The following is a 27,866-nucleotide window of genomic DNA, read 5'->3' on the forward strand; positions in this document are numbered from 1 at the left end:
ATGGAGACTGAGCGTTCAAACCTCTTGTCTATCGTCAAACTTGTTGTACGCGATCTAATTCGGCTTACATTCGATCAACAGCAGGTTTTTCTTGATGAAAACATCTGGGGTGAATCTAGAACTGTTCATGGTGAAGATGTTTCAAATATTGTCTGGCGGTTGCTTTCTGTTGTTGAACACTGTCTCTGTCATGGTTTACGTCGAGAATCCACAACGCCTGATTCTTTTAATGACTTCAATCAAAGAACTTCATCAAAAGAATTAATGAAGAGTGCGACAACTGTCATCCGAAGAGCATGTGACCATGCCGTTTCCACTGCAAATATTTTTATGAAAAACTCGTCACATCCAAATCCTTGGCCCGTTTTATTAGAAGCAGAAAAATTGTCAAAGACCACAGATTCTATAAGTAAAACTGTCGACACAATGACTGAAATACGGACTGGACTAGGTCGCTCTCGCGTTTGGTTAAGGCAGGCTTTAATGAGGAAGGTAGTTCCTGCGTTTTTTGGTGTTTTAAATGTAATAAGTTGTCAAATCGGATTTGCTTTATCCGAATTTATTTTATACAATAATCTTATTCTAAAAGAGTAAACAGCCAATCAGTCAGCTACAACGTAGGACCAGGCACACACGCATCGGTCCAAGTTGCCATACCTCGTTCGCACAAGATGAACACCGAATTCATAGCAGTAGTTAATTTAGTGGTGGTAATATATAAAAGATAGGTTGTATATAAGGATATAGTACAGGAAGAAAAAAAGATATGAAGCAATTTTAATCTCAAGGTTTAAGGGAAGATAAAGATTGTATACACCTACGTAATTGTGATCGATTCTGAGCCATGTCATCTAGAGTCTCCAACCATTGGTTACGATGGTTGCGCGGACCCCAACCAAGTGGTCTGCATCTACCAACATGGCTCAGACTAGAAGTTAATGACTTCAAGCTCTGATGCCACGTTTTGGTTTGGCCGCCCCTAACTTTCTTCCAACCATCCCCAATACTAGTCAGCATAGCGCGTCGTGGTAATCAGTGTTCAGACATACGTAACACGTGTCCCAACCATCTCAGTCGATGAAGATTCGTGACCTCATCAACTGATTTACCATCATTTCCTAATACCCTGTGTCTAACCTCACTATTACTTACCCGGTTATCCCAGCAGATGCGAGCAATATTTATAAGGCATTTGTTGGCAAAAACTAGTAACTTACGAGTATCTTCTACTCTCAATGGCCATGTTTCACAGCCGTAAAGTAAAACAAAACGGACTGCTGCGCAGTATCCTCGTTCCGTAGTTGATAGACGGATATCTCGTCTTCGTCATAGGTGACGTAAGTTGGCAAAAGCCGAACGAGCTTTTTGAATTTGTGCAGAGGTTTCGTCAGACACCAACCCATTAGGGCTGATCAGACTTCCAAGATAAGTGAAGTTGTCGACGCGTTCGACTACTTCGCTAGTGGTGATAAAAGACAAAGTAAGGAGAACTATATTAATATATCAAGTAGGAAGCATAAAAGAAGTGGAAAACGTATATACTTTAAACCAGATTTCATGACCAATCGAACTTTGTAAAATTACCTAACAGAAGCGCTAAGAATGGAGGATTTCACAAGTCTTCATAAGCGGTAAGCAAACTTATTGGCTGATATGCCGTAACTATTATTTTACAGTAATAAACGATGAATATAAAAAAAAGATCAGCTGCAGGTGAAACATAACGTAATGTCTAAAGTTTTCTACACATGAGAACTCGAATATGAGAAAAAAATAACCCGTGCGGCTTTTTTGCCAACCATTGCTGCTACCTTGACGTGGTGGTCGGGTTTGCCTATCGCGATGAACCAATCGAGCTATACTGGCTGGAACAACCGTTCCTCATGGCCCCCCGACCCTACCTGAAGTTCAAAAGGCTATAACTAATCTGAAACGAGGAAGAGCAACTGGTTCAGATGGATTAGCTCCAGATGTCTTTAAATATGGTGGTCCAATTTTAGCAATTAGGTTGACTAATATTTTGGCTAAAATCTGGGAGTTAGAAGTAATCCCATCTGACTGTTCATAATCACTTATTGTCCCAATATATAAGAAGGGGCCAAAATCATCCTGTGATAACCATAGAGGGATTATTTTGACTAACATAGCATCAGAAATACTAACCTCCATAATTATGGGGCGCCTAACTAAGACTCGTGAACTGCGAACACGAAGAAATCAGGCTGGCTTCAGACGTGGTCGTGGCTGCATCGACCACATATTCACCATTCGTCAAACTGTAGAACACAGGCATGCTTATTGGCGTCCGACAATGATAGTTTTTCTTGACTTAAAAGCAGCATTTGACTCTGTAGACCGAGAGGTTCTGTGGCAGTGTCTGTCATTGAAAGGTGTACCTCATAAGTACATAAACCTTGTGAGGGCTCTTTACTCGAACACTACCAGTCGAGTGAGTGCTTATGGTGAACTGTCATCTGCTTTTACAACCTCAAATGGTGTCCGACAAGGCTGTCCACTATCACCATTCTTATTTAACTTCATTATAGACCTATTGCTGGAAATTACATTCTCGACTGAATTTTCAGGAATTGACCTCGTACCAGGAGGTCCGCTAATCGACTTAGAATACTCAGATGACATAGTCCTGTTTGGTAAAGACGCTGACAAAATGTAGAGTCTTCTGTTAGAACTGAGTAATAATGCCGGGATGTTTGGGATGCGCTTCTCCTCATCTAAATGTAAATTGTTACTCCAGGACTGGCCTGCGTCAATATGTATGCGTATGTTTACTGATATTTATTCCTTTAAAACAAAATGGCAAAAATGAACTCGATGATAAATACATATCACATAAATAAGGAACTGATATTTTCTTAAAGTAAAGGAAGGTGTAGTATCGGTTGTTATGTTAAGCCCATATACTTTATTCTAGTTGCTGGCCAAGCCAATTCACCTGTACATTGAGTCATCTTTTGATCTTGTTAATCATTTGCTTATTAACCTTGAGTACTTTTTATATGAGCGTATATGTGTACACACTTCGTATCTTATTCATCATATGTCTGTCACTCATTTTTGCCTGACTATAAATGTTGACTAACGCTTGCTTAAATCGAGTTGGCTTCACAGCCAATCTCCAATACGCATTGTTTTCGCTTCGCTCTCGAGTTGGCTTCCCAGCCATCTCCAATACGCATCATCTTTCGCCTCGCTCTCTCGCTTGCCGCTCACTCGCTCGTTCATATTCGCTCAGGTGTTGTTAGCTTTCGAACCTGAGTTATTCGACAATAAACTGTAGTTGCTGCTATCCTTTGTCTTCTGATTTTACGCGCCGTTAAGATTAGAATTATATCGGTTATCGAAACGAACGATTAACGAATCGCGGCACTACAGAATTGGAGGCCTCGCCGAACGAGCACGACGCAATATAATTGGTTGCCTCGCCGTACGAGCACGACGCTACAGAATTGGATACCTCGCCGTACGAGCACGACGCTACAGAATTGGATACCTCGCCGAACGAGCACGACGCAACAGAATTGGATGCCTCGACGAACGAACACGGACCAGAATCGACAACCTCTGTGTACGAACTCACTACATAATTGGCGACCGCAACGAGCGAACACAAATCAAAAATGGAACCGCCAACGACATATTTCGTTATGATCCGAATAATCATCATATGCTCATTATTACAATAATGTCATATCTTCATCTAACGTGGGATTATTATTTTTGTTCGTATTAACGTTAAACTATGGCACTTACGCTGTCGAATCACTGATCAAACAAATTATAATGATATGGACATTACACGTTATGATATTCGAAACTCACTGGATTATTTTTATTATCCAATGACGTACAATTTTCCTGATTCAAGTGAGTTCGTTCCAATTTTTTTCATGTCATTTTCGGCCTAATATTACACTCTTTCATAGACATAAGTTTGGAGTCACACTCCCGATAGTAGGAACTTATGTTCTCGATGCAACTAATGTTCATTCATTTCATTGGTACGCAGCAACCGTCGTCCCCTACATTCTCAGCGACAACCTGAACCGAACTTCCGCAATTTTTATTTCACGATAATCCCTACTTTAATGTCTATACACAAATCAAATATTCAACGCCGCATTAACAGCCGATTATTAATGATTATGTTCATATTATCTATTCTGAATGCTGCATCATCCGTTACCCATAAACACTATTCGATTACTGCAATTAGTATTCTATTTCTATTGCATGGTATACAAGAACATAGAGTTTAGAGCTGGTCTCTCAAAGATACACTCTTGTTCGTCTCATTCAAGTCAGTCTCACTCACTGTCATCGATAATCATATGTATTGGTATTTTTATTACGCCTTAAAACGGTTTCGTAACAAACGAGGTTGAGCACATATCCCTCTAACTACACAAACCACGCTAGGCTTCATGACCAAAAAGGAATACGACTCCGCATATCTCGTTTCATCAGTCACTATCCTGTTCCTCTGGTCATTCTACTAATACATATTTAGCGATAACTCAACGCAAACGACAACGTACACTGACTTCGCATTTTATTATCATTATCAATAGCAGTACAGCAACGAATATCAACCGTTGATTCAGTCATCATCCTACGGCTGGATTATTTTTTATCCCACATGAAATCCAGGCATGTAAATTCGAATCTACTAATCGCTGATCGACGCTATTTACTTTACTGCGGCTTATCGGGACATATTTCGCTGTTCTTTATCCTCATATTCAGTCAGCACCACAGACCAATTACTGTTATACTCTATTTTCACGATATTTCGATTCGCGCATATGAACATGTTATTTTATCATTCGGACAGTCACTACATAAATGCATGTTAAAATTTTTTGTACGCTTACTAATTTACTCATAATCACATGCTAGCATTTCAATTTTTGTCCGCATCTTGACAATATTCATGTACATTTTTACATAAGTATGACACTTTCGTTTAATACGCTCACCCCACTTGACACTGTAATTTATCAGGTATTGCACCATTTTTTTCCCACATTTTGACGTTATCCACATACCGCTTCAGTGTTATTTTTCGAAAATAGACATTTTTTTTATAAATGTGCTATTTTCTACAAGGGGGCTATGTAGTATCGGTTGTTATGTTAAGCCCATATACTTTATTCTAGTTGCTGGCCAAGCCAATTCACCTGTACATTGAGTCATCTTTTGATCTTGTTAATCATTTGCTTATTAACCTTGAGTACTTTTTATATGAGCGTATATGTGTACACACTTCGTATCTTATTCATCATATGTCTGTCACTCATTTTTGCCTGACTATAAATGTTGACTAACGCTTGCTTAAATCGAGTTGGCTTCACAGCCAATCTCCAATACGCATTGTTTTCGCTTCGCTCTCGAGTTGGCTTCCCAGCCATCTCCAATACGCATCATCTTTCGCCTCGCTCTCTCGCTTGCCGCTCACTCGCTCGTTCATATTCGCTCAGGTGTTGTTAGCTTTCGAACCTGAGTTATTCGACAATAAACTGTAGTTGCTGCTATCCTTTGTCTTCTGATTTTACGCGCCGTTAAGATTAGAATTATATCGGTTATCGAAACGAACGATTAACGAATCGCGGCACTACAAAGGAACGAGAGTAAAGTTATTGACAAATTAAAGAATAATAATAAGTAAAGAATAGTATGTAATGGGAGATGCAGTTCAGTTAGATAACAGCCCAAAAGGATTTTTTCAGTTAAGAGGGTTCCTTTCATTTTTATTGGACAATGTAATAGAAAACGATAGCAGGATCTCCAGTGGCTCCTTTTATGAGCTGTGTCTGATAACGTCAGAAGTTGTTGAGTTGTACTGTCTCTGAGAGCCCAACTAGAGGTAGTCGTGATGGACCATCAGGTGATACTCCCATGAAGCTTTCTTTCGTTTGACAGTTCCATGTCATAAACTGACTACCTTTCCACTTTTTCCAACCAATCCCAACGTCAGAAAACAGATCAGGATGTGGAGGTTGTTGTGATTACGTTTGAGCCACCGTAGTCGGTGTCTCTAAGCAGTGACATCCCTGCTTCAATTCAGGTACGCGGGCAGTATCACAGCTATCACACAAATCAATGATATTTGTGTAGCGCATATGTATTTGGTGCCCTCTTGTACCAATGTTTATGTGTTCAAATAAATAAAAAAGCAGTGACACCAAGTCAGTCGTCGTCACTGTGCCCGAACACACACTGCCGAACTTCCTCACTACTAACATGGTGTTGCCACTAAATGTTAGCTGTCTTTCACAGACAATGAAAGCGATTTATTTTGGCTCATTTAATTGTTTTCTTGGTCTGATTCTCTCTTCACTTCTCTCCAAGAATTCGCTGCTTTGTTCTTATAATATATTATTATTTTGATACCAATTTTTCTCAGTATTTATTTGTTTAGATAAGTAAGCGAGTGTTGTATGGATAGTGTGAGCGAACATGAACATCTTTTTCGTTAGTAATCATCATCATGATTTCTTCTGGTCCGGGATACTACCTAGGTAACCAAGGTTAAGCAGATAGTCTTCTTAGGGTGACACTCGTCTAAATTTTAAGTTATAATTTACAAGTCAATAAGGGAATATAGTGGGGTGCAGTCCAATGGTAGCCATTTCAATGCAAATTTCCTCTTTTAGAATCCTAGACCAATATATGCCATTGGTTTAGAATTAGGGTTTTCCGGCTGACGTAGGTGTATCCTACGTATTTGCCAACCCGATTTAAGCGCTGAACATAGCAGTGTTGTGTTTAAAATGTGAATGTCTATGTTATTTTAGAGATCCCATTTATTCAGTTGAATATTTAATCATAATAGGATCATTTTACCAGTTTGGTTCATGAGAAATTACGTTCTTATTAAACAGTTGGATTTATTTAAAATGTGTTTACGATCCAAGTTATATTGCTCAAAATAAAAAAAACAGTAATTTTGTTTGCCCGGTTTTTTATTGATGCTCTGTTCTGTCAAGCTTCAGAGATACAAGCCTATTAGCAGTGATATATTCCCATGACTTCATTCGTTCCTTTCGAAGTATATTTCGTATATATTTATTTTACCATTACCATTGATACTATTATTTCCCGTTTCTAGCCTGAAACGGTAGCAGCTTGAATCAATTTACATTCATACCATATACTACTCTGGTTATGACTCATTGCCGAAAAAAAGATACTATTTTCACTAGTTAGTTTGTAAGATAAACCCTAGATTTCTAAATACGGTTGTCAATACGAAATGGCATCTAGTGCTTTTGTAGTTTCATCGTTCAGCTTGTTTTTGTATCCGATACTCAAGACCTCAGTATTGCCTTTGAAAAATCGTTTTTTCGGTGTATTCAGAGAATAGTTTAACCAGATGTGTTGCAGGGTTCCTGACTAATTTCGCAAAAGTTTATTTAGTTTTCCTTATTGGCAATCAATTTATATTGCCACAGGCTAGTATGTATGGTGAGGTAAGTGAAATATTAGACTCTTAAGTCCTCGATATCCTAATATTTTGACAGTGAAAAAGACCTCATAACTACAGACACAAATCCGAGTCCTCATTGACTACTCTTCACATCGTCGTTGTCAATCTGTAGATATTGCGGTAGTGAATTTTCCAGCTGGTAACTCCTCGATTTATCCTTTACAAAACCTAGGTTGCTTTTTATGTGGTTATTTAGTAATTTTATTGGGATTTCATTTTTATTTCTTGCAGCAACTAGGAGAGTTTTTCCAAGTTATAATAGATTCTATCAATTCTTCCAATTCAAATGGGAGTTTGGAAGGTTCTCCAAAAATCTGTGAAACCGACACAATAATTCCTGAAACAAAAAATCCCAGTACATTTACCACATTTTACCACTCCGGTGCTTTGCTTCTAAACAACGAAGGAGTTGTTGTAACCGGTTTATTAGCAACTTTGAATTCTATAGACTTCTGCTTCATACTGAAAGATAATCTGTCTTACATGGATAAACCGGTTTGTCTTTTAATGTTTAAAAAGTTTTTTTAATATCCATTCTATATATAAATTTAGAAGTAATAGCGGATATAGGAAAATTATGATTTTAGTCCTCATTATTCATGTGATTTTTCACTTTTCTAAAGGGTTCGTGTCCAGTTACTTGAGTCATCGGTATAAATGTGTTGAACTACACATTGTCAACATGTGTTGAACTACCTGTTGAATGGTTTTGAGTTTTTCTTGGTGTTCAGACTATCTTGTGCTTCGATTGTTCTGTTCAACAGTCTCTCACTTCTTTCCAGAAGGTTTTTATAAGTTTGAACTGTTCTGCACTAGCTAGTTGTCTGTACTTAATTGGTTTGTTGGATTAAGAATTTTATTTGATTTACTTCTACAAAGCCACGAGCAAAGGAGCGTGCAACTCCATTTGATAGTTTAATGGGATCATCGCTCTACTTAGAAAATGAAAAATAAGTTAATTTGTTAACGAATCATTTTGAAAACATCTGAGTCGGAAGACGGCAAAAGAAGAAGGCCGCAGCAATCCATTTTTCCGAACTGCTCTGTAGATCTCGCCAAAATGGACAATACAGTTGAAGAGTGCCACAGGAACTGTGGATAAATTACCGATGCCTCTCATCCTAGCATATGGAAATCCATCGATGTTACAAAAAACTAATAGCCTAACGTATTGGAAAAAAAAGCCCGTAGAAAATAAAGTACAAGTGAGTAGGATCATGCATTAAACTGTCTGTAGGGGATTATGAAAACAGACCGATACCGGACTGTTTACAGGGAGTAGCATACAATTTGAATTTGTACATCCACAACTTACTTACTTACTTAAACCTAATACTCCCGATGGAGCATAGGCCGCCGACCAGCATTCTCCGATCCCCTCTATCCTGGGCCTTCTCCTCTAGTTCTATCCAACTTTTGTTCATTCTTCTCATGTCTGTCCTCATTTCTCGGCGTAATGTGTTCTTTTATCTTCCTCTTTTCCTTTGGCCTTCAGGATTCCATGTGAGGGCTTGCCTTGTGACGCAGTTGGGTGCTTCCCTTAATGTATGTCCTATTCACTTCCAGTGCTTCTTCCTGATTTCTTCCTCCACTAAAATCTGGTTTGTTCTCTCTCACAGTAGGTTGTTGCTGATAATGTCTGGCCAACGGATCCGAAGTATTTTGCGTAAACAACTGTTAATAAATACTTGTATCTTCTGGATGATGGCTTTCGTAGTTCTCAAGGTAGAGTAGAACTGTCTTGACATTTGCATTGAAAATTCTGATCTTGATGTTGGTTGACAATTGGTTTGAGTTCCAAATGTTCTTAAATTGTGGATATGCTGTTCTTGTTTTATCGATCCGCGTCTTCACATCTGCATCAGATCCACCGTGTTCATAAATGATGCTGCCCATATATATAGAGGTTTTCACATCCACAATACATTAATAAATCGCTATTTTAATACTCGCTCGCGTGTGAACCACCCTTATTAATCCTGTCCTCTATTGATGCGAGCTTTCTCTGACAGTGCCATTTTGTGGGTGTCTTTATTGAACGATGCCCTTTTTCTTGAAAGTCAGTAAATATCCATTGATTTTTATTTTCAGTTACACGTAATACCGTACCACGTATATTTACAGGCTAACTTGAATAGACTTGAAAAGTTATATTCAGTGGTAAAGTAAGTTTCTGGATGAAGTTTGGCTGTAAGTGTTTGTTTTGACATGTTCAGGGGTATTTTATGTATGTATAATTAGTTATCAGTAAGGCGTCGTTCTTGTTGTTTGTTAAGACAGTCAACTTTGACATGCATGAGGATAGTGTGACATGTCTGTGAAACAAATGTCAGATGGAGAGTAGCAGTAGGATTTGCTGTTTAGGGAAGATATATCTGTTCTACGAATCCATTGGATTAATACACGTAATACTTGAGGTGTTAATATTTTACTAAAAGATATTCTCTTATCGTCTGAATTGCTCACCCTTCAAGGTGAATTAGGCGTCATTCACAAGACTCATGGCCAACTTGGGGCATTTCGGGGTCAATTTTTTAATTGCGATACAGATATAGTAGTCTTGATATTTAAGAAAGTGTGAATGCATGGTTCCTCTGAAAAGTTATTGTTCTTATATTGAACATACGGAAATTTTATTGGTCGGATTGTGATTACAAATCACAACTTTTAAGTTAAGTAGATGAGATGTGGCTAGCAGTGGAATGCAGGACCCACTTTTCTTATTTATGACTCATCAGCTGGATGTATTTGTCAAATTTGATCTATTCTATATTAACTTGTGTCATAATGACTGTATCGAGGCAAGTCACACGGGATACACGTACGCCAAAAAGAGACTGAACTAATTCCAGTTAAAACACGAACAACATGGTAATCCAAACCATTTTAAGTTCAGTTATAACTTTCAAGTTGTTTTTTAGTGAAACAGATAAAACATCTTTGCCAGTAAAAAGATGGTTAGTAACAGGATGTTTTAGGTACGATTTCTAAGTGTATTAATTTCGTATACCTACATAATTTGTAAGTTTTCAGCTGGTAAAAGCACTGACCATATTTACAAATAAGTATTTTGATCAAAATTGTGTAGCGCAGTTTTGTTTATCTAGTTAGTGGACTACGTAATTATGCTTCGGAATTTAATTTTAGACTGTCTGAAATCATAAACTGAGTTTTGTATACAGAGGTAACCATCAAAGTTGAAAAAATATCTGGATCGCAGCAGGAATTAGATAAGCGACATCTAGGTAATTCACCCACCATTATATCAATCGAGTTACAAGATTTACTTACTAATCATGTCTCAGTTCCACAGAATATTTTGGTAAAACATTTGATATTTTCATTACTATTTTAGTAAGTGTTGTTCTATGTGCATTTAAAACTGTACGCCATGATCTCAAATGTACAGATGAAATCTAAATCATCCAATTATATCCTCAATCATACACAATACATAGATTTTTCGTGCTATCATTCATTAATATGTAAAATCCTGACACTTTCGGTGGAAGTGTGGTGTGGTCTACTTATATCCTTATAAGTAGTATATGGTGATGGTCAGACATAGAATGTATTTTGGCAGAAGACTGATAAGGAAAGGACTGAAATGAAGCGCAATTGGTAGGGAAATGCATAAACAATGAAATTAGAGAAGATGAATTGATATTTACAAAAGGAGCAGTGAAGATTGAGAAAATTGATTGTTATTTTGCAAATTAACTGTTTGCTGTATGGTTATCAGATCTTAGCAAGGTAGTTTATAATTTGTGCTTAAATACATTCGATTGTCCCCACTCATGTTCTTGTTCACTACAGAAGTATTCACTACATTACACAAATATGTGAAAAGCATAAAATAGTTTGGTGGTTAATATTTAGGTAACCAATATTAAATTTGGATTACTTATAGTTAGTTACCCTCCAACCAGTAAATTGAAATGACGATAGAGGGAGTAAGTGTTTCAAAGTGGAATGGATTACTTCATTGTAAACGACTAACTGTAACTATGGTGTTTTGGACAGTTTGTAGAGTCAAACCGTCTAATTATCCCACAGTTCCCATCTAGATTTGTAATTTACCAATAACTACAAGATTAAGAAAACGACCCCCTATTGCACTGAATTGCTTTAAAAACAAAATAATTTGCTTATTTTTATCGATCGTCTTTGATCTGTCTGTTTCCAGAATATTTTAACTATAATCACACAAAATATACATATTTAATTTGTTTTGAAGAAGTAAACTCTAATTTTATTATTCTCTCTGTAATGACCAGTCAATGGTGAGAACGTTAGTTGTCACCTTAATTTTCAAACTACCTCAGAAAGTGTTCATAAGATGGTAAAATTAAATTGTGAATCCTTTTACAATCTAGAAGTAGACTGTATCAGTGAGGTTTCTAATTTGTATTTGCTAAAGTATATATACATGTGGAAATGTGTTGGAAAACTCATGTGTATCAGAAATATACATATATCATTATAAGTAAATAGACAAACAAATCATGTATTGAAGCTAAAAAATGCCACTGATTAGTCTTGTTAAGTCTCCTTATTCGGCCTAGTGTATTGGGACAATTGACTTTATTCGACTGGTTTCCAAATCAAAACACAGCTTGGATAGAGCACAAATATATTTCAAACAAAACAGCAAGATAGGTTTCAAAATGTCAGTGTACATATAAACAAAAATATTCTAGGGTTGAAAATAGACCAATCAGTCTGCTCCAACATAACGTTGTTTGAAACAAGCTCCGAATAGGTTACTGTCTTACTAACAAGTCTTTTACATTGAGCATTCTCTAACTCAGCCCTTAATATTTATTACCATTATCCTTAATATCCTCAATTGACTTCTGCACCGATTACGTAATTACTTCATCGAATCAGATACGTAACTATTCCATTGATTTTTAATGGACTATAACACCAAGTAAGAATTAGGTGTTGACTATTTGTAAAACCGTTGTGATACATTCCTGTAGATGTATTATTTATTACTCGAGCGATAAATACTGAGAAAGAATTTTTTTATTTTAGTTTATGTCGTCCAACAGATTTATCATCTTCAATCGACCAGAAGGATTTTTTAGAAGATTTATGCAACGTACTGAAGTAAGTGTATTTTATTTCGTAATAACATTTAATGCTTTCATTGTTTGTGAATTTACAAACGTGATTCATTGATCCAGGCACCTAAGTGTTCATCACTGGTTGATTGTCAATATAAACCTTTACAGTTTGTGTATATCACTTTGAGGGTCCTTACAAATTGGTCCATTCAAAGAACTGAATTTATTCATAAAGGCCTTCTTCATTCGTATGTTTGGTTTTACAAACTAACTTTTACCGGTCTCTGCTGATTTCAATGTGTGGTGTGAATTCCTTTGGAAATTTGGAATAATTGCAATTGTAATGAATTTTTAATCAGTTCTGAAAGGGTTTCATTCTGATTGTTATCTAAGACTGTACTAAAAATTTCTTTTTCAAACATGGTCCTTTATATTGTTTATTTTGCTTATATTCCTTGTTTGAGATATTTCCTGTCACGTATGAAAACGTATGCTGAATTTTTATTAGTTGATCTTGCGCAACCATTCATCGATTGTCTAAGGTATATACCTGTCTCATGTGCTCACTAGTGACTGGCTTCAAGATGGATTTCCTGGATTTCTAGTGAGAAGCAGTGATCAGAGGAGTCCAGTCCGTGTCGAGTAGAAACAGGCATCTACCCGAGACAATGGATGAATGGTCGCGCAAGATCATGGATCTATTGAAGGTAAAAATAATACTGTTGGATTCCCGCTCAATGGTCTAGAGGTTAGGCGTTCGCACGCGAGACCGAAGGTCGTGAGCTCGAGTCCTGCATGCGGGATCGTGGGTGCGTACTGCTGAGGAGTCCCAGATTAGGATGAAGTGGCCGTCCAGTGCCTTCAAGTTTTCAATGGTAGTTTAGCTTACATCAACTCTTGAATTCAGTTAATAAAAATCACTACGATCTCCACAAACCCCCATTCTAACAATAGTATGTTGAATTGTTTTACGGGTCATATGAATCTCTCATCAGTCACACACCATTATAATATTTATTTCTTGCTATCGTTTTGTAACATTCAAGAGAAATTTGATTACAGTGAATCCAGTTTAGTCAATGTAAGGAATATTTTCAAACGATAAATCCCTCTAAGACAGACAAATAAAAATATATTTCATTATAGAAATTTAGTTATATAAAGTTATGTACCTTTTTGTTAGCATATGTGTCTAGCCGAATGATTATTAACAAAATTAATAACAAATGAAGTGATCATATCATCGAGCTATTTGGGATGAATGTATTATGTATGATGAATTTTCCACTGTGTCTAATAAAATTACAACTCATTATTTGTGTAGCGATACATCCAAGTACTCGGAAAAAAATGATCACTATTTTTTTTAAATGGTTAGTATTTGCTTAATGACCGTACAATAATTATATATATAATATGCAATAAATTATGTTGTATTTTCATCCTCATGATGTTTAAAACAGCTAGTTACCACTTTTTAAATTAGCCTCGCCAAAAGTGCTTTCTCATTTATTAATGCAGTTTTGTCCAGTTGCGGCGATATTCTTCGGCTGAAACTGTACATAAGCTTGTCCCTCAAACTGTGCCAGAAAAAGTTTATTCACATTTTTGAAATAAACATTTGGAGCAGATGAATAATTGGGCATACTTTTGAATAATATTTTGTCGAAATGATCATTTCCAAATGAATAATTTTATTTGGTTAGTTTTTTGTTTTACCGAACAAATTTTATCTTTCAAAATACTTTTTAAGGAAACGAATTGATCGACAAAATGCAGTAAATCAAAGATTAAATAATGAAATTACAAATCTTTCCAAGCAGATGGAATCCATGAAACTTGAAAATCGGAGTTTGTATATCACTGTAGCACAACTGAAAAAGGACCAAGTTGGTTTAAATACTATGCATTCAGAAAGTATGGTAAATGTGAATGCTTTATTTGTATAAATTGTATTGAAGAACACTGAAATCATGAACCGATCAATGTTAGACCACCATAAAAAGCTTACAATTACCAGGTGGTCTAACATTAATCGTTTTATGATTTCAATGGAACTCAACAATCTCCACAACCCCATACCTATATTAAAGGATGCTTAACAGTAAAGCACTGTTAAATTAACTTCTTACTATACCTTAACTATAATGTTGCCAGTTTAAAGCAAACGGAAGTTTAGCACCAATACTGGGGTACAATGTAACCGGTACCTAATGCCAAATTTAATCTTAATAGCTCACGATTACTCAGTGCATATCATACATCTCCACCAGTTAATTCTGAATTGACATATTATAGACTGATTATACTTCACTTCTGTACACCTCGATCTGTTTGAAAACTTTGATCACTGTTTGTTTCAAGTCTCCAAAAATGTTATTTACTAGTTTTGTTTAATGGAACAATTTTTATTAGTCCTACTAAGCTTCTGTTTTAAATTTTTTCGTCAGTGATGAAAAAAATGTGTGGGTTGTAAAAATATGTTTTAAAATTCCATGACATATATATATATATATATATTCTAGCTGTACAGAATATTCAAATGGGTACTAGAAGATTTACTACTAATATAACGATTCAGTAGTGGTCGGATTAAAAAAATCTAATTCCATCTTGTAAACAGCTTTCTATAACATTTGGATTGTTTGTTACACACCTTCGGTAACTAGAGTAAAATATCTCTTTAACTTCCTATTTGATGAATTGACTCTTTCGATGACGAAATGTTTGTAATTTTAGTTTACCACTTTATATCCGACAAATGTTTCGGGAATGATACTGATGATTTTTATTAATAAACCATTCTACTAAGCTATAGAAAATGATTTGGTCAAGTTTTCTGCTAGCTGAACAATTTGCGTTATCATTTCATTATTTGGGTACTTCACACCTATCATTTGACTTAAGCAGACAACTTTCATTGGCCAGTGATTGTGCCCGGCGTTAAGCCACTAAGTCAAATTTTCGAACCTTGCTCCATTTCAATATGTACGACTGGATATTTTCATAAGCTCTCGTACTAAATGTGACTCCAGGTCAAGTACACAAATGTGTACTCGGTAAATGAGTTAAATACTCTGAAATATCTGTATTTCTGATATAGTGAGGTTTTTTCGACCAAGAGAGATGTTTTTAGTGACGTTGTGTCTTGTAATTTAGACCATTTAGCTGTAAAGCTTTCATTACCGTTTTAGACAGGATATTACTGCCAGTAATTGGGAACAAGAGTTGTTGTCAAACTGTGTATTTAGTTATCACTAATAGTCTCTTGTAGTTTGAACATTTCATTTGCCTGACCTTCCAACTTCAACTCTGAAATTGTGGGGATTTATCACTTTTCTCATTAATTAGTAGATTGATTGAATATCTTAGCTAACATAGAGGACAAGCCTTCAAAAATTGCCTTGTCTCCTATTTATTTCTTCGGTTCGAAATTCCTCTCTTTTCTTGGCCGGATTTATACCCACATCTATTCAGATCCTGTATCACTCTTCCTGCTGTTCTGTTAGTAGATGGGTACTTGTCTTGTGTTTCTTTATCATCCTGTCCTATATTCCAGCAGTTGAAAGTACTTTATTTCTGTAATAATAAATTCTCTGTTATTTAATTCCCCATTCTTTTATTGTGTATTTCAATTATCTAGGAAACAGTTAGTCGCATAAATCAATTGGAGTCTGAATTAAAACATTGCCAAAAGACAAACGAAGAAAATTCTGAACTTGTTGAATCAATTCGAAGTCATTTAAATGAATCAAATAAACGATGTAATCAATTAACCCGATATTTATCCGTAAGTGGTCTGCTTTATTTTCTTTACAGCAGAGTCTAACTTTTTCTCTGTATGATATCATGAAAAAATCGTTAAAAGGGAGTCATGGATTTGTTCACAGATCTTACTATTTGGTGAATACCATATGGATTATATTTGTTGACTTCGAAATTGAACAATCAAATGCTGTAGTAATACAGGTAATACGATGTTCCTTGGATATGTATATACTCTGGCGATAAATATCGTCTGTGAGATTTTGTACCCTAGTAGAATCGTAGAATACACGACTTTGGGGAATCAAGTCACTACTCAATAAGTAATTTGTCTAGATTCTTGTTTTTTATGAAGTAGTATAACGATTATAATTGAACTGTGAATTTCTCAGAACACCATCTTTACTACATCCTCGTGATTTTGACGGTAATGTCAATTATTTCTTGACTTGTTCGGTTATTTTGAGTCGCGTATTGCTTTATCAGTTTGTTTGCTGTAGTCTTACTAGAAATTATTTAGTACATGTGATGCTTTTTTACAATTCTAAAATCACGTCATTACTTATTTTATTGATTGAAACACTCATCTGAAAACATAAATACTGCGAAAAAAGGCATCAAAATAATTGTTCACTATACAAACAAATGAATAAATTCTTGAATAGATAAATGAAGAACAGTGAATCTAGTCCAAAAAATAATTAAACAAGTCAAAATAAATTAACAAAACTAGTACATAGCGGGAGAAACAGTTCAGTTGGATAACAGCCCGAAATGACTTTCTCAGTTAAGAGAGTTCCTTTCATTTTTATTGGACAATGTAATAGAAAACGATAGCAGGATCTCCAGTGGCTCCTATTATGAGCTGTGTCTGATAACGTCAGAAGTTGTTGAGTTGTACTGTCTCTGAGAGCCCAACTAGAGGTAGTCGTGATGGACCATCAGGTGATACTCCCATGAAGCTTTCTTTCGTTTGACAGTTCCATGTCATAAACTGACTACCTTTCCACTTTTTCCAACCAATCCCAACGTCAGAAAACAGATCAGGATGTGGAGGTTGTTGTGATTACGTTTGAGCCACCGTAGTCGGTGTCTCTAAGCAGTGACATCCCTGCTTCAATTCAGGTACGCGGGCAGTATCACAGCTATCACACAAATCAATGATATTTGTGTAGCGCATATGTATTTGGTGCCCTCTTGTACCAATGTTTATGTGTTCAAATAAATAAAAAAGCAGTGACACCAAGTCAGTCGTCGTCACTGTGCCCGAACACACACTGCCGAACTTCCTCACTACTAACATGGTGTTGCCACTGAATGTTAGTTATCTTTCAGAAACAACGCTGATCGACCGATCGGTGGCAAAGCTGAGAAGGAATACTGAAATTGGGAAAGCTTGCCTAACCCCGCTACCGGAATGGAAAAATGCTGAGAGGTGTTTGTATGCCTCCACTCTGTCTTAGGTTTTTGTATACAGAGCCTTCAAACTGTTAACAAACTTGTCATCCACATCCTATTTCGAAAGACAATCCCAGAGTACATTTTTGTTCAGTGAGTCTAAATTGACCATGATATCACCTCTATTGCTTCGCTAGAGTTCCGAACACCGGCTTCAAAGATGCAGCAGATGTCGATATCACGACTTTCTGAACAAATAACCAAACGTACGTGTTATCTGATCTGCATTCAAGTGGGAACGTTAGAGGTCAGTTTAAGTGGTACACGTAGTTTCAGAAATACTGATCCAGATTCCGTATTTGGTGGTAACATTCAAAATTTCTACCAGTTAACAACTTGAGATAGTTTAAACAGTACAGATTTTTAACCGAAGACCACTGTTTGAAGGTTAGTAAAACTATTAGATTATGGAAGCCAATTTTTATGGACTGTAGTAATTCGGACGCATTCTTCGACATTTATTTTGTACAGGAATATGATGTTTCAAACTGCTGTCGTGGTATATAAATGTCACCAGCTGTACGTTTTGTTATCTAAATACTCATATTTTGTGAAAGATAGGCAAACAAGTCATTTAGAATATTAAACCGAAAAAACTCATAAGCGTAATATTATATAATAATAGTTTTCTGTAGATCCATGTGTTGTGTAACTCCGCCTGTAGCTCATTTAGAGTTACTGCCGGTCCCAAACTCGGGTTAGTAAGGAAGGTTGGGCATGGGGTCGACAACCCCATCCCATAGAAAAACGTCTTGCTGAAAGAACGCCAACCGGATTAAATAAATTAAATCCTTTAAACCCTGTCCTGCGAGTTAAGGGAAGAATTATGACGCCTCTTGGTGAAAGCCGAGATTCTCTGGAAGTCACGAGGCCGATGCTCCTTCTAACAACCCCTGCAACAATCAATATAAGTTCATGGAACGTCTGGACAATGTGGGAGGACCAGTGAAATAACTACGCAAATAAGGAGTTACAAATTGGCAGTACTCGAAATCAGAGAAACCCAAATGGCTCAAGCTGAACAACAAAGGCCTCTGTACTCCAGTCACGAAAAGCAGAATGCTCCACACACTCAGGGAGTTGCTCTGATGCTGTCCTAAAAAGGACGTAGTGCACTTATGAGATGGGAATCTCATGGACCCAGGATCATGAAAGCATCCTTCAAAACAAAGAAGAAGGGGATCACAATGAGTGTTATCTAATGTTATGCACCCACCAATGATAGCAACAACGACAATAAAGACCAGTTTTATGAGAGGCTGCAATCAATCTTAGCTAAGTGTCCAAGAAAGGATCTCACTATCCCGATGGGAGACCTAAGAGCCAAAGTCGGAATGGACAACACTGGATATGAAGATATCATAGGACAACATGGACCAGGAGAAGAAAACGAGAATGTTGACAGATTTACAAACCTATTTGCGTTCAACAAATTGGTTATAGGTGGCACAATAATCCCACACAAACGCATACACAAAGCTACATGGGTCTTACTGGAGAACCAGATACATCATATTCGTATCAATAAGAAGTTCCAAAGGACAATAGAAGACGTGAGGAGCTGACATAGCTTCAGATCACCACCTGGTTGTGGCCAAGATGAAACTGAAGCTAAAGAAACAGTGGACAACTAGGAAAACAGCATTACAATGGTTCAATATAGCCTTCCTTCGAAATACTGACAAACTCAACCAATTCAAGTTAGCTTTCAGCACCAAGTTCTAAGCCTTACACGATCCACTGAAAAAAGAAACTATTATGTAGGACAACTGTAAAGGGATCAAAGGAGCACTAACTTCAAGGTGTTAGGAGGTTCTGGGCCGCAAGAAGCATCACCATAAGGAATGGATGTCTATGGAAACCCTGGACAAGACTCAGAAAAGGAAGAAAAGAAGACGGCAATTAACAACAGCCGAACAAGAACAGAGAAAGTCAATGCACAAGCTGAATACACTGAGGCAAACAAACAAGTGAAGAAGAGCATTAGAAAGGACAGGCAGAAATACGTGAGAGCTAATAACAGCGAATAAAGCTGCAAGAGGAGGGAATGTGAAACAACTATATGACACAACAAAGAAGCTAGCAGGAAAATATGGTAGACCAGAGAGGCCGGTCAAGGGTAAAGAGGGCAAACCAATCACTGAGATTCAAGAACATATGGGTAGAACAATTCGAGTAACTCTTGAATAGACCTGCTCTATTTAATCCACCGGGTATCGAAGCAGCACCTACCGTCCTTCCAATAGATGTCACTCTACCAGCGACCGAAGACTTCAGGATGACCATCAGACAAATCAAGAGCGGGAAAGCAGTAGAATTTGACAATATACCAGGTGAAGCACTGAAGTCATACATAGAAGTAACTACAAAGGTGCTTCATGTTGTATTCGGGAAGATTTGGGAGGAAGAACAAGTGCCGACGGACTGGAATGTAGGACACTTCATTAAGATACCGCAGACAGGAGATCTGAGTAAATGTTAGAATTACAAAGGCATCACACTGTTGTCAGTACCAGGAAAAGTTTTCAACAGAGTATGCTGAACCAGATGGAAGAGTCAGTAGACGCCCAACTTCGATATCAACAGGCTGGATTCCGTAAGGATCAGTCGTGCACAGACCATATTGCGACATAACCGATCATCATCGAACAATCAGTTGAGTGGAACTTGTCACTGTACATCATCTTCATTGACTATGAGAAGGCGTTTGACAGTGTGGACAGTAGAACATTATGGAAACTTCTTCGACACCATAAAGTTTCTGAGATTGCCAACATTATCCGGAACTCATACGACGGACTACAGTGCTAAGTCGTGCATGGAAGACAGCTGAAAAATACATTTCCCAGTAAGGACCGGAGTCAAAAAAATCTGCCTACTCGCCCCCTTCCTCTTTCTTCTGGTAGTTGACTGGATAATAAAGACCCTGAAATCTGAGGGGAAGCACGGAGTACAATAGACATCTCAGAATCAATTAGACTATCTGGACTTCGCAGATAACCTAGCCCTCCTATCCCATACACACCAACATATGCAGACAAAGACAACTAATGTAGCAGTAGCCTCTGCATCAATAGGCATCAACATACACAAACAAAAAGGCAAGAATCTCAAATACAACACGAAGAATGCCAAGCCAATCACACTTGATGCCGAAACTCTGAAAGAGTTGGAAACATTCACGTACCTGGGAAGCATCATTGATGAACAAGGAGGATCTGCTGCAGATGTAAAGGCGAGGATTGGCAAAGCAACGACTGCATTCCTACAGTTGAAGAACATATGGAACTTGAAACAACTGTCAACCAATATCAAAGTGAGAATCTTCAATACGAGCGTCAAGACAGTTAGTTCTACTGTATGGAGCTGGAACTTGAAGAACTACCACAACCATCATCGAAAAGGTACAAGTACTTATAAAGCATTGTTTACGCAAGATACTCAATGTCCGTTGGCCGAATACCATCGACAACAGCTTTTTATTGGAGAGGACAAACCAGCTTCCAGCTGAAGAGGAAATTAGGAAAAGGTGTTGGAAGTGGATCAGACATACATTGAGGAAATCACCAAACTGCATCACGAGGTTAGCCCTAACTTGGAATCCGGAAGGGAAGCGGAAAAGAGGAAGGCCGAAGAACACATTACGCCGGGAAATAGAAGCAGATATGAAAAGGATGAATAACAACTGGAAAGGATTGCCCAAGACAGGTTTGGATGGAGAACACTGGTGTGCTACCTATGCTCCTCTACGAGTGGTAACGGGTGTAAGTAAGTAAGTAATGTGTTGTGTAACTATACTTAGTCCAATGTTTAACTATTTGACCATTGGAATGGTTTTTATTACTTAATTTGCTAAAACCTACACGTGTTATAAACGTGTAGTATATTCAGTAAGATGTGTTCACTTCATCTTATAATGTTCGTGAGTTTATATATAATTATTACCATTATTTTTAACACGTTTAGTTTAACGAACTTGCAGTCTAAACGTACCCTTTTTCTTTTTTGCTGTCACTAATTTTCTTCAGGATTCCCAGTCGTCACTTGAACATAAACAAACTATAATTAAACAATTAGAAGCCAAATGTAAAGGAATGACAAATGTCATTGAACAGATGAATGAGAGGTAAATATAGAAAACAAATCTATTTTATTGAACATTTGTCCGTGAATTACTAGACTCAGAACAAGGTATTGTTTTGCTAACAAAATTATATTAAGTGTTAGGTTTTTATTGTTAAGTTACTTGGTTTGTCATTATCATCATTTGTCATTCATCATCAGTGAATTTCGATGGATGAGAAACACAACTGGTTCTTTAAAGCCAGAGTTTCATGAAGATAATTACCTTTAAGAAATATGTATGTATAAGCTTGATTAATCGTCTGTTTGATTTTTATCAAAACTCTATGGTGCACTTTTGTAAACAACTTATTTCTGTTTGTGAGTGTATAAAATCTTTTTCTCTAATTCCACGCATTCTTGTTGTCACTTTTTCCTTTATATTTTCGAGATTCAGTTCACTCAGTTGTTGATCAACATTTGCTTTGTACATATATTGTCTTTTTATACCGGATTTATGTATGGATTTAGGATTCAATAGATTAAGAATTGAACAAGTATGTTACATGTTTGAATCACAATTCATTTGCGTACTTTTTGGGCAATCGGATAGTATGTATTAGCCTCTTGCAATATGTGGTTTAAATGTAAACAAATTATCGCCTACTTAGTGAGCAAGTGTTTTAGTTTCCCAAACTATATTTTACTGTAATTTGAACTTCAATACCTTGGATAACTGAAACACCACTAAGATATAAGTAATTGGACATCTTCGTGATTTAGTAGTTACAGCTAATAAATTTTAACCACTAATTCTCATATTCAACTTTGGTTTGAGACAATTGTATAATATCACAAACTCACGCAAACGGTGTGCCTCAAAGCTGACTGTTATATACTAGGGAAAAAGTAAGTACTGATAACTTACGGGACCTCTTATTAGACTATTATTCTATTTATATTCCTATGGTATAACTATTCAGTAACTGGATTATCTATGTCTATATTCATCTTATTACTAGCTTCATTTTGACTTACTGATTATTATTATATGGTTTATTGTTCCTAAATTATACTCGGTTTATTGAGTACTGTCTCCCACGCTTCCAGCCTCATTTGGCTTGATTTTGTACAAATATTATTTTCTATTTTATGGTGTGGTCTGCCTGTTTGGTATATAGACAAAGTATGTTTGAAATAAACGATTCGCATTACAGCAGCTGCTATTGGTGTTTTGGACTCAAGTGGACGGGTTAGGCGGATAAGGACCAATAAGGGCGCTATGTTACTCATACTAATCGAACGTCATTGTCACAGTGTGAAGGTCGCAGAAGTCGTATTCTATTGGTGGATAATTTACGCGACTTACGCCCTTGTTTACTTCGTAAGGTCATAACGAATCAGCGACGACCTTGATCAAGTCATAACAATTGGCTACAGCCTAGGTCAAAAACATAACACTGACCGCCTAATCCTTTAATTGATATGTAAGTTGCGTTAGTTTAAGGACCAACGTAATGCAAAATCGGTTACAGTAGTGCAGATTCGTTTATAATTTTTATCATAACTTGTGAGTTCTAGTATTGACTTATGTTTCTTAGTTATCGTTTTTATTGTTTTTTTTCGAAATATATTTCTTGTCTTAGTTCACTACCTTCATCGAGATCATAATTTCGACTCCGCCATAAATCTTAATTTCCTGATGATGCGAAATGTTACTACTTAAACCAATGCAAGTTTGTGCCGATTTCTGCGTTCTCTATGACTGACAGACGAAACATTAGTAGTGTATTTATGAAGGCTTAACTAATAAATATTATGTAATCCGAATAACATTATATATATATATATATATATATATATATATATATATATATATATATATATATTTCGTCGTTCCATTTTTTATTTAATAGATTTTTCACTTTTTTGTTTACACTCAGAATAGCTAAGCTTGCCAATGAAAAGGTTTCACAGGAACGAGATTTATATAAACTACGTGAAGAGTTGTCAAACTCAGACACAAGATCTGTTGAGCAGTTAAAAGTGATTGAAAATCAATCTAGTCAGATTGAAAGATTAAAAACTGAATTGAATCAGCAAACAATCGAGCTGGATAATTCGAAAATGGCTTCTGATCAACTAATTTTGTGTAAATTAGTAAGATTAATTAATTGTATAAATTTTAGTGTTATAGTCATTATTTCTATTCAATAAATGCTATTTCAGTGATGATTTCTGGTCATCATTCAGTGTGTAAGTTATGCTTATGTCAGAAGAAAACTTCACTAAGAACACGCGACTTGTTTATTTTTTTCTGCTTTTGTGTTCTGAACATGTGTATTACTTTCTTCTTAAATTAATGTGCTTGAAGTTCATGCCATAAAGTCACCCATAATTGCCTTGGGGTCTGGCTCCAATATGCGTTTGCTTAAGTTGCTACACCACTTTAGCACAAGGAGATGAATTTAACACGATAAATAGCCACGGGATGGAAGTGACCGATTTTAAGTCATTCAAAGTCTCCAGTCACTAATTCCAGTTACCGGGCATTTTGTATCTACCAACAGGGCCTAGGTGAATGATTAATGATTTCATGGGTGGTGTCATGTTTTAGTTCAGCTACCCTTACATTTCTCCTAGCCCACTCCTACACCAGCTAACATTACAAATCAAAGTAAGTGGTGCTTAGCAATGGGCAGTATACGAAGATTTACAACCTCATCAACCTGTTCGCTACCTTTACGTAGTACTTTTGTGTAACCTCAAAATTACTCTTTCAGTTCTTCAATGAAAGGCCAGTAGTTCTTTGAAGACATTTTTGATCACGTATCCTTGTTTTAATTAAGAGAACCTTCGGAAAAACTTGGGTTATTTTCCAATATTAATAAATTGAGAATTTGTTTGATTTATCTTTAATCAAAGAACACTAGTGATTGTTATCATTATTCACTGTAATTTTTTTTCCTTCTGCACACTAGTTGTTGCTTTCTCTTCTACTTACAGTTTCTGATGGCTTCTGATCTGTCAATGTTTTTCAAATGAGAGATCTTCATGTGACGTTAATAAATTATCAATACCATTCTCAAAAATTCATCCTCTACCAGTGGTGTTCTTAAAAGCTTTATGGTAATTTAGTAATCTATGCAGTCGGCTTATTAAGTCAACTCATCGGGCTTTCTTTTCAAATTTAATCTTAGCTGCAAAGTTTTTTTACTGACAGTGTCTTGTTGAGTGAAGACATTCACAATTTTGAGAACTATCATAATATTTATGTCTCAGAGTTTTCATTTTTTTCGAATTTATTTATCGTACATCCCTTTGCATAAGTAATATTTGTGTTTTTACCAAGACGTTTAGATATATTCCAATTTACTTGAAAGAATGTTAAAGTTTGAAGACAGATGTACTGTGTGATCTCAGTAGTTTGACACATAACCTCTCAGTGTATAGATAATTTGGTAGGTTGATTTATTCTAAATTTTCATCTAGTTTCACCTAAATCGATTAAAAATCTATTTTAATTTGTTTTCATACACCATCCCCCTATGGTATTATAAGCTGTCACCTAAATCATGGCCCAAGTCAATTTTCACTTCCAAACCACAATATTCCTTACTTTGCTGATACGGAAAGTTTATATTTTAAAGACCAAATGAAAAGATGTTCATTCGATGTAAAATTTTTGTAAGATGCGTTACTATTTCAATCCTATTACTTATAGGCGGGTTCATTTTGTTTTTACGATCACTCCTATTGATAATTGCAACATGGATATTTGAGTTTTGTGTCGGTTTTCGAAATATTACTTTTTTCATTTTAATTTTTACTGTGTTCATTATTTCTCACTGATAACTGTAGTCAGTCAAAGTTATTTTACAGCATTTTTTATCCCAAGGTTTTTAAAGGTTGGCAAACGTATTTTTAGCATCTGATTTACCTGCTTACATTCACAACGAAAGTAGACCCTGGAAACAGAAGAGTCGGTCTTGTCCTTACCATCGTCTTTTAGTTTCGATTTTTAAATCATAGTCACTGGGAATGATTTTTCCATCATTTATTATTCCTTGTTTTCATTGCTGTAATTGTTTCTTCAGACTCACGTCTAATGTTTAAAACATGCTTGCCAGGTTTCCCTTTTCGCATTTTATCTGTAGGTTTCTTAGCTTATGTGCTTTTTGATATTATCCTTATCATTTGTGGTGATAAAATGAGTTAATAATATAAGTCCTATTTTTTTCGTGCCCACATAATTAAAAGTGTGCCAAATCATTCTAAATTAATTATTCTGATGAATTTTATGTTTTCACCATATCATCGTTCATTAATTTTTGCTTTCTAGGAAGTTGAGGAGTTGGATAAACAACTTAAAGTCTGGCGCAAACGGTGTGAAGAACAGGAGTGTAGTTTATCCGAAATGGCTGCTGTTGTGAATTCGAGTAAGCTTGAAGCTGAAAGTTTGCGTGAGTCACATAGTGCATTCAGTGATGCTCAATGGGCAAATGATTCTGAAATCCAAACTGTTTTCTTTGTCAGAGTCCGTTCAATGTTAGTCGTCGTCGGGTATGTTGTTTCTGTATGTATAATAATTAGACTTCTCATTTATTCATTTTGAAAGCCTATCATAAGAAACAGTTATTTCTAATATCTCTTCTTGTTATTGGACAAGTTATAGAATAGTTACATACTGGTTTACGGTACAAATTATAAGAATTTTTAAGGTAAATTAAACCAGGTTTAAGTTTATAATTTTGTGTGTTCAACTTAAACAGTAAACCTGTTGAATTTACACTTTGTATTAATTTCTTGTTGATGTTGACAATTCTGCTTTCGCTGTATTGTCTAGTTGGCGTAGACATGATACTTAATAAAACACTGGTGACCTATAATTCCCAACAACAGATCATATATCATAAGTTGTATTAATTAGATTTAACCATTTGATTAGATACAGTTCTAAATTTCAGTAAAGGGTTGTGGAGATTGTTGAATTTTGATTGAAATCATGAATGACTCAATGTTAGGCCACCATTGAAAACCTGGAAACGCTTGACGACCGTTTCGTCCTAGTATGGGACTCCCCAGCAGTGCGCGTTCATGGTTTCGCATATGGTACTGTGGATGCGCACTGCTGAGGAGTTCCATACTTCCAAGTATCTTTATAGGTTCCTTCGTAAATGGTTTGAACGATTTAGAAAATTTGACCTTTTTGTCGTATATTTAAGGAATAAAGTGCTTTTCTAATCCTCACCTAATATTTTCCAGTTTCTGACTACCTGTTATTGTCAAAATAAACAGTTTAATTATCCGCTGTACATATTGTTAGAAAAGAACATAATGTAATGTGCAATCAGATCTAGCCCCGATAGTATTTGGTACCAATTATCATGAAACAGCTTTATCGTTTTTCTATTATATGAATTACAAGGTGTTAATTTACCATTTGTATGTTATCAATATCTTCTAAACATTGTAACCCGCCTATAGGACAATAAACTTCAAAGGGACTTCAATAAAGTTTCAACATGGTGATAAGTTTATTGTTTTAACGTAGATTTACAAATGAATAACATTAAAATGTCTACTACCAAATCGCTAAAGATGAATGGTTCATGCACCTTGTTTTTTGATTAAAGATTCTAGCCAATGTTTACGAATAACCGAAAAATCATGACTAATAAGATGGAATGTTATATCTATTAGAACACGTAATTTATACTCCCAGCGTATAAGAGACTGAGAATTCGCGTTGTTAACAAAAAGCGATCTATTCAGTTAACTGACTACCACGTGAAAAGTCACAATTTGTTCTTCTCATTGGTTTAGTTTCGGTTATCTGATTTCTACCATAATTTTTTGCATCGTGCTCTAATTATAGCTTAGTGATGTCAAATGATTCTTTCTCTCCTTTGTACATAACAGTTTGTTATCCCCTTTAAAATTGGATTTCGGGATTTAATTATTTCTATTTTTCTAGCACCACTGCCGAAATTGCGGCCTGA

At 36.1% G+C, this 27,866-nt stretch overlaps 1 protein-coding gene across 1 annotated transcript; it reads left to right on the top strand.

Moving 5' to 3' along the window:
* Positions 1-27,866, top strand: Smp_128440 (putative run and fyve domain containing protein; the record flags this gene model as incomplete). Its single annotated transcript, XM_018789039.1, is given in 12 exon segments — positions 1-492; positions 7,739-8,002; positions 9,599-9,672; positions 12,548-12,622; positions 14,333-14,501; positions 16,223-16,369; positions 16,402-16,548; positions 21,831-21,928; positions 23,807-23,813; positions 23,818-24,023; positions 26,206-26,427; positions 27,842-27,866. Coding segments are annotated over 12 exon segments (1,926 nt in total).

Source organism: Schistosoma mansoni, chromosome W (genome assembly GCF_000237925.1).
Source record: "Schistosoma mansoni strain Puerto Rico chromosome W, complete genome".
In the NCBI taxonomy this organism is placed as follows: Eukaryota; Metazoa; Platyhelminthes; class Trematoda; order Strigeidida; family Schistosomatidae; genus Schistosoma; species Schistosoma mansoni.